Below are 8428 nucleotides of genomic sequence, written 5' to 3' on the forward strand. Positions count from 1 at the left end.
GTATATATTTTTTTTGCCTTTTTTAAAAAAACTTTTTTCAACTTGAAGGTTCCCCTGATAGTGACATCAGTGGGAAATTATTTTTACATTTTACTGTTTTTTTTTTTACTATTTTTTTTTCTAATTATTATTACTTTTTAATTTATTTTTACTAATCACACTGTGATTAGAAAGCTGGGCTCCATTGACTTGCATGGTTGAATGCAGTACCTGTATTCAACCTGCAAGTGGAGCCAGAGTTCTCTAGCGAACTTTTTCATCTTTATTGTTTTTTTTTCACGGTCACAGTCCGTCCCAAGGTAAGTGTTTAGTGTCGCTGGATGCCTCCTGATCGAGGCATTCCAGCAACACCATTTAAGTTTAGGAGGTGATCGTTGATCGCCTCCTAAACACTTTTTAAAACGGGCGTCCGCCGCCATACAATGTAGGTACCCATACAATGTAGGTATACAATCGAGGTCGAGGCATTACAGCAACTCCGTTTGGGTGAAAAAAAATCTATCACGGATCGATTTTTTTGGTTTTTTTTGGGTTTTTTTTTTCACCCGTTTTAACAAATGACGGTCCTGGCACGTCATTTGTCATAAACGACTTGTTTTTCCGTGACGTGCCCGGACCGGCAATTGTCGTCGAGGGGTTAAAGTGAGAATACTAAACAAACTCAAAATTTACAAATAAACTTTTGTGACGTTTTCAAATAAAAATCAGCGAGCGATAATGTATAGCCCCCTTCTGTCCAATAACAGACATAAGCCTTCCATTTGTTGCGTCGGTCGGTTTCTGGATCTTTTGGCCTCCCAGACGCTGTGCAGAGAGGTTACTTCAGCGTAAATCTGCCGTTTAAGAAGTGTCCCAAGTGCGTCATTTTACATTTATTGGCATCAAACTGCAGCCGCGGCACTCACCTCCATTCCTCTAACATTAAACTGCAGCCGTCGCTCTCTCCCCTATTTAACATTAAACTGCAGCTGCCTCTCTCCCCTATTCGTCTAACAAACTGCAGCCGCCGCTCTCTCCCCTATTTAACATTAAACTGCAGCCGTTGCTCTCTCCCCTATATAACATTAAACTGCAGCCGTCGCTCTCTTGCCTATTTAACATTAAACTGCAGCTGCCTCTCTCCCCTATACCGCTAACAAATTGCAGCCGCCACTCTCTCTCCCCCCCATTCATCTAACACTAAACTGCCACGCTCTCCCCCATTCCTCTAACATTAAACTGCAGCCGCCGCTGTCTCCCGTTTCTCTAACATTAAACTGCAGCCGCTGCTCTCTCCCCTATTTCTCTAACATTATACTGCAGCCTCCGCTGTCTCCCCTGTTCCGCTAACATTAAACAGCAGCTGCTGCTCTCTCCCCTACTCCTCATACATTATACTGCAGCCGCCGCTCTAGTACCCCACTTGTAACATTAGGGGCCAAAATGGATTCCTCTGAGTTTTATGTGAAACTCACCAGAAAGTGGACGGGTGGGAAACCTTTGGAGGAACGTGAAGCGATATTCTGTCCTGTCCGGAACCTTCCACTCATTCTTCATGATGTGCGCTACACCAGTAAGGGGTAAATGAGAACCCTGACTCTCAGATGGAGGGGCTTCTCAGTGAGTTTATTAAGTGCAAACTCTGGCCCCCGGTCTTAGCCAACCAGACAAGTGCCGGGCCTTAACCTAGGAACCCAAGATGGTCTCCAAAAAACCACCTACAAAGCAGGAGACTGATGGAGAGACAGCAACAAACGGCACCCTGATTTTAGGAGCGAGGACAAGAATCCAACGTTCCAGCAGTAAGTGATCTACTGGCAGTCCTCACCCGTCCACCTTCCTCTACCGGGATTCTGGCGGTGAGCTCTGTAAAATAACTGAACATTAAGTGGTAGTAGAAGCATTATTATTACGCTCCTCTACAGACACCAGACAGGCCAGAAGGCTTGTTTTTCCCGCATGAGGTTGTGATACCGGCTTAATACTCGAGAGGCTTGGGGAAGCACGAGAAATACCAATAACCAACTTCGTGCTGCCGAGTCCCATGAAGGATGAAGCCGCCGTCCATGCGCGGTGATCTGGCTGCTGCACCTCTTGTGTAAAGGCTGCCCTGTACAGCGTGCGATTACTTTAAAGGGATCCGTGTATAAAGTGGATCTAGAGGCAAAAGGTGATCATTGTTGACCTTATTTGCATGCGCCTACCCAGAATCCCCTGTGTGGCAGCAGCAGCATGAGATTTCTGTCTGTAGATGAGTGTTTAATAATAATAGCGCTTCTACTTCCCTCTTAATTTTAAACGGAAGGGTTTTCCATCACCTTTACCTGCCATGACTTGTGTTAAATAAGCTAACAGCAGCAGCAATAATACAAATAGCCACTAGGCGGCGCTCCTGAGGACCAAATCATCCGATCAGCAACCTTCTCTTACCTGCCTCGGCAGACGTCTCACGCGTTTCCGGCGGATTCTATTAACCCCTTAATGATCTGGGGTTGTCCCCCTGGTCAGGAGAGTTTCGCACACTTTTCCTGTGAGGTGAATGAGCTAGAGCGAGAGCGGAGATTTCAGCTCCTTGACTTACTATATTTCAGAAATGGCCAACCAAGTGAACTTGCCTGGACCTGTATAATGTATAGTTAAATATGGCGAGATACCAGGCCCCTGTATAATCAAATCGGCAAGATGCCTCTAGACTGTAAGCTCGTTTGATCAGGGCCCTCCTCACCTGTTGTTTCTGTTAGTCAATTTGTTATGTTACATACTCCTTGTTATGTCCTGTCTACCCATTGTACAGCACTACGGCATATGATGGCGCTATATAAAACAAAAAATAATAATGCCGGCACCCCTGTATAATGTATGGTTAAATCAGTGACCGGGGGGCGCACGAAGCACCACGACACACACAGCCGCGCAGTACTGGAGAACTACAAATGTTTAATCAGAAGCCCAGCTTTTTTTAAAAAAAAAAAAAAAAGAAAAAAACAAACAAAACATCAAAATACATAAAAAAAAAAAAAAAAAAAAAAAAAAAACACTCCCGCTCCCTGGACCGCTAATCACAGATCCCCCACCATCCCCCGAAATGTCCCAGAACATGGAATAAAAACGGTGGCTCAGAAACGCCCCGATCTCTCCCGGTCTCTGGACCTCCGACGATCCCTGTCTCTGCCTCCTCCAACGCCGCCGCCGCCACCACCACCACCACCCCGGCCGCGGTCTCTGGAACGAGAGCGGCGCTCACGAGATCTGGAGCGAGAACGATGCCTGTAAGAGAGCAGACAGCCGTGAACTGGCCGGCAAGGGAGAAGGGCCGGGACTGGAGGAGGGAGAAGGGCCGGGACTGGAGGAAACATTCTGTCAGCTCCAATTAATTAATTCCAGGGGAACGGGATTAATGCCCGTCATAACACCATATTTTGCCGGCGGGCTCCAAGCGCATGCTTGTACATGGAACCGTTCCATGTGGTCTCAGCTCCCTAAACCCCCCCAAAAAATGAAGATGATACTCACTTGTTCATGTCTCTGCCTGGAGGTCTGTCCCTGGAACACAGAAAGAAGTTTAACAATCTGTCCCTGTAACGAAGCCCCCTGCACCAAGAGACCCCCCCGGCGTGTACTCACTTCTTCCTGCGCCGACCATACAGCTCCCTGCGCAGCTCCCGAGAGATCGGCTTGAGATGCATGAAGTTACAGAAACCCCCGCGCGTGCACTCCCTGCGGAACAAAGACCAGTAACCCCAACTGGACTGGACACCCGGAACCCAGAGGCCAGGGCCCCCTGGAACCCAGAGGCCAGGGCCCCCTGGAACCCAGAGGCCAGGGCCCCCTGGAACCCATAACACTCACCCCATCTCATACTGGCGGCAGCAGGCCTCCCGGAAATCGGTGACAGGGGACAGCTCCGCGTGGATTGGCTGCCCGTTAAACCAGCGGTTATTCAGGTCTTTCACAGCCTTTTCTGCATCTTCTTCCCTGCGGAACTGCAGAGAGACAGAGAGACATGACTCCAGGCTGCGCGACAGAGAGGCTGCGCGACAGAGACATGACTCCAGGCTGCGCGACAGAGAGAGGCTGCGCGACAGAGACATGACTCCAGGCTGCGCGACAGAGAGAGGCTGCGCGACAGAGACATGACTCCAGGCTGCGCGGCAGAGAGACTGCGCGACAGAGACATGACTCCAGGCTGCGCGGCAGAGACATGACTCCAGGCTGCGCGGCAGAGACATGACTCCAGGCTGCGCGGCAGAGAGAGGCTGCGCGACAGAGAGAGGCTGTCCTGGAAAGGCAGAGGACAGCGTGGAGGTTGGAAGAGACATGCACGGGCGCCGCAATTGCATTCAGAAGGGGCTCTAACCCCCATAACGAAAGAGGCTGGAAATGACAATAACTTCGGCCAATAAAAGGAACACAGAAGGTGCCGCTCGCCATTAGAGCCACGCCCCCCAACACCACCGCAGAGCCGCCACCACCACCACAGAGCCCCCCCGCACCGTCCCTGACATACCTTGACATAGACGTTTCCAACAAGATGATCTCCCAAATTATCACAAACGTTCATTTCTTCCACCTCCCCGTACTTCTCCTCCATCTCCGTGAACACTTCCTGAGAGAAAAGAACCGGCCACTCGTCTCAACGCTCTGACAACCTGTACCCAACCGGCACAGGAAACCCCCCCCCAACACCAACCGGCACAGGAAACCCCCCAACACACACACACCAACCGGCAGAGGCCCCCTAGCCCCAACAGGCACAGGAACCCCCCCACCGCCAGCACCAAGTGCTGGGGCCATTACAAGCCACATACCCCTCTGGTAACCATCGCTTTTTACAGCAAGAAAACCATGGGGCAAACCTTTTTTTTCCCATCTGCCCCGCGTTACAGGCGGCGAGGCGACTACAGAGTAAACGCCACGACATCACAAAGAAAGACGCGGCCCTCGGCTTACCTCAAAGAACTCATCGTAATGTTCCTGCATCTCCACATCGCTCACAGCACCTGGGGGCCAGATATCAGAGAGAGATCACACGGGGGGCACCGAGACATCACCCGGGGGGGGGCACCGAGACATCACCCGGGGGGGGGCACCGAGACATCACCGGGGGGGGGCACCGAGACATCACCCGGGGGGGGGGGGGCACCGAGACATCACCCGGGGGGGGGGGACCGAGACATCACCCGGGGGGGGGCACCGAGACATCACCCGGGGGGGGGCGGCCACCGAGACATCACCCGGGGGGGGCGGCCACCGAGACATCACCCGGGGGGGGGGGGCGGCCACCGAGACATCACCCGGGGGGGGGGGGGCGGCCACCGAGACATTGTTTGAGACAGCAGGGGGGCGAGTATCACTCCCGAGAATAGTGAAAACGGGGGAGAAAAAGCAACTCACAGCGAAGCCCGTCCGCCGACTGCGACGAGTTCTGTGGGTTCCGATAGATGTTCAGCAGGGCGATAGTCTGAAACAGAGACAGACGTTAGGGACCACGGGCGAGACGGGCCACGGGCGAGACAGTACATTCAGACGCCCCCGGCACACGTTAGCGAGAGCGCCGCACGCACACATCGGGATGTCCCGGGGTACAAAGTAAAAGCGTGGCCACCAGCCTCGCCGGCTGCAGCTGCCACCCAAGGGGAGTAAAGAAACCGCGAGGGTCTTACAAACACTCCGAGCAGCTGCCACAAAATTCACTCAACCTTCTCAAATAAGTGGGAGACCGCCGAGGCGTCACGTAGTATTTGTCAGATTTACACTCCCATTACCTCTATAGACAGCAAGGCCTGGGATGCAACATGGAACGGATTATAACGGAGGGACAGCACGAGCCCAGAAATGTCACTAATTCACCCTAAATCATTACACTGGGGAGAAATAAGCACAATGTCCACGTCACTCCGTGCGAGAACCTTCCGGCTCCCTCTCACACAGAACACGCCGAGCGTTACCAACACGGTCCGGAGGACATACCTGGCTGAAGGTGGGCTTGTTATGAAGGCGCGAGCATCTGTCTCCATGGCGACACGCCCCAATCTTAAAGTAAAATGAGCAGTTAACCCTGAGGAGAAAATGAATAAAACGCCAAACACAAGTTTTTAGGGGTCAGAATAACACAGACTGGCCCCAAACACTTGCAGGGTCCACAACCCAACCCCCCCCCCTTCCCACCGCCAAACAGGAGCCCCCCGGGCCCCCACAGGCACCGGCCGAGAGCGGCTTCCGGCAGGTTAAGGAGAAGCTGCAGCTGCCTCCTCGCACTCACCATTCCCTCTGCCGGATGAACTCAATGGGAGCGCTTTGTGCGGAGGGGCAATAGATGGAGGCGCGGGGCAAATGCATTGGGGGGGTGTCAACCCCCATGCCAGAGCTGGAGCTGACTGGGGTGAGTGTCACGTGTCAGGAGAAGCGTTTGGGCAATAGATGGGGCGCAGGGCAAATGCATGGAGGGCTCCGCGGAATCTCTCCGCGTGTTGGAAAGGGGGATACAGTGTGAAGAACACGCTTTAAAGAGCCTACGGTGAAACCAAGTCACAGGAACTCATCTCCCCCGATTACCAGACCCCCCCGGGGGGGCGTCCCCTTCCCTATACAGTCAGCGCTCTGATTGCCCGCATGATGCACTCACGGGGTACTCTCACCCCCATTACTAGTATACCAGTAACAGAACCCCCCCCCCATATAGTCAGCACAATGCACTCAGGAGATACTTCCCTATACAGTCTGCACCCATCCCCATAAATACCCTCACTCCCTCTCCCGTGATCCACTCTTCACCTCTCCATCCTGCCCCCCCCTTCAGTTATCCAATAAATCAGTCGCCCCGGGGTAGCAGCTCTCTGCCCTCTTCTTACGCACCTTTCTCAGTCAGAGTAGCCTCCCTCTCCCCGGGGGTAGCAACCCTCTCCTCTCCCTCCCCGGGGGTAGCCACCCTCTCCTCTCCTCTCCCTCCCCGGGGGTAGCCACCCTCTCCTCTCCCTCCCCGGGGGTGGGTAGCCACCCTCTCCTCTCCTCTCCTCTCCTCTCCCTCCCCGGGGGTAGCCACCCTCTCCTCTCCCTCCCCGGGGGTAGCCACCCTCTCCTCTCCCTCCCAGGGAGTAGCCACCCTCTCCTCTCCTCTCCTCTCCCTCCCCGGGGGTAGCCACCCAATCCTCTTCTCTCCCTCCCCGGGGTGTAGCCTTCTTCTCCATCCCAAACCACTCTTTAATTTCTCTCACTTGTCCTTCTCGGTCCCGAAGATGGATGCCAGATACTCCGCCATCTTCCACTCCGGCCACCGCGCGCCGCAAACGTCATCAAAATGTGACAAAGAGCATAATCAGGCCGCGCGGTAAAGGGGCGTGGCCAAAGTCGCCAGGGAGACGGAAACTACTTTAGCCCAGGTTTTAGGGGAGGAGTAGGCCGCGATGCTGTAAGTGACGATCTGGGGGCGGTGCCGAGACTGACTGACTGACTGACTGACTGACTGACTGACTGACTGACTGACTGACTGACTGACTGACTGACTCACTCACTCACTCACTCACTCACTCACTCACTCACTCAGCTGGGAACACTAGCTGTTGTTTGAGACATACAGGTCTCTCAACTGCTGAACATCAGCCATACAGTCGCCCGGCAGTATCATAGTGGGAAAAAAACTAAATCCACCAAGTGATGTGGAAGCAAACCCCACACAAAGTATCCCGTCCTTATAACCCGTTATATCCCTGTATATTCCTCATATTATATATTATATACTCTCCGGCCGTATAACTAATCCCGTCCTTATAACCCGTTATATCCCTGTATATTCCTCATATTATATATTATATACTCTCCGGCCGTATAACTAATCCCGTCCTTATAACCCGTTATATACCTGAATATTCCTTATATTATATATTATATACTCTCCGGCCCGTATAACTAATCCCGTCCCTATAACCCATTATATACCTGTATATTCCTCATATTATATATTATATACTCTCCATCCGTATAACTAATCCCGTCCTTATAACCCGTTATATCCCTGTATATTCCTCATATTATATATTATATACTCTCCGGCCGTATAACTAATGCCGTCCTTATAACCCGTTATATCCTGTATATTCCTCATATTATATACTATATACTCTACCCCCGTATAACTAATGCCATCCTTATAACCCATTATATCCCTGTATATTCCTTATATTATATACGCTCCCCCCGTATAACTAATCCTGTCCTTATAACCCATTATATCCCTGTATATTCCTTATATTATATATTATATACTCTCCGGCCCGTATAACTAATCCCGTCCTTATAACCCATTATATCCCTGTATATTCCTTATATTATATATTATATACTCTCCGGCCCGTATAACTAATCCCGTCCTTATAACCCATTATATCCCTGTATATTCCTCATATTATATATTATATACTCTACTGCCGTATAACTAATGCCGTCCTTATAA

At 51.6% G+C, this 8428-nt stretch overlaps 1 protein-coding gene across 2 annotated transcripts; it reads right to left on the reverse strand.

The window, feature by feature from the left end:
* Positions 1-2950: 2950 nt before the first annotated feature.
* On the reverse strand, positions 2951-7290 carry U2AF1 (U2 small nuclear RNA auxiliary factor 1). 2 transcript variants are annotated; one of them, XM_053456317.1, is made up of 9 exons: positions 7194-7290; positions 5950-6037; positions 5374-5440; positions 4930-4979; positions 4487-4585; positions 3829-3962; positions 3604-3696; positions 3493-3522; positions 2951-3246 (listed from the first exon to the last, which is right to left on the reverse strand). In XM_053456317.1, the coding sequence occupies exons 1-9, from the start codon at positions 7235-7237 to the stop codon at positions 3096-3098; spliced, it is 756 nt and encodes a 251-aa protein (XP_053312292.1). In that variant the 5' UTR covers positions 7238-7290; the 3' UTR covers positions 2951-3095. The 2 variants fall into 2 exon arrangements, with proteins under 2 accessions (XP_053312292.1, XP_053312293.1); XM_053456318.1 differs by having other exon boundaries at positions 5950-6012; positions 7194-7262.
* Positions 7291-8428: the final 1138 nt, after the last annotated feature.

The sequence above is a fragment of the Spea bombifrons genome, chromosome 2, assembly GCF_027358695.1.
Source record: "Spea bombifrons isolate aSpeBom1 chromosome 2, aSpeBom1.2.pri, whole genome shotgun sequence".
NCBI lineage: Eukaryota > Metazoa > Chordata > Amphibia > Anura > Pelobatidae > Spea > Spea bombifrons.

Excerpts from the sequence above, each read along its gene's own strand:
- U2AF1 (XM_053456317.1), bottom strand. The coding sequence starts at position 7,237 with ATGGCGGAGTATCTGGCATCCATCTTCGGGACCGAGAAGGACAA. Across the intron at positions 4,586-4,929 it reads ATTACGATGAGTTCTTTGAG|GAAGTGTTCACGGAGATGGA; the intron begins GTAAGCCGAGGG and ends CTTTTCTCTCAG. Across the intron at positions 3,697-3,828 it reads TGCCGCCAGTATGAGATGGG|GGAGTGCACGCGCGGGGGTT; the intron begins GTGAGTGTTATG and ends TTTGTTCCGCAG.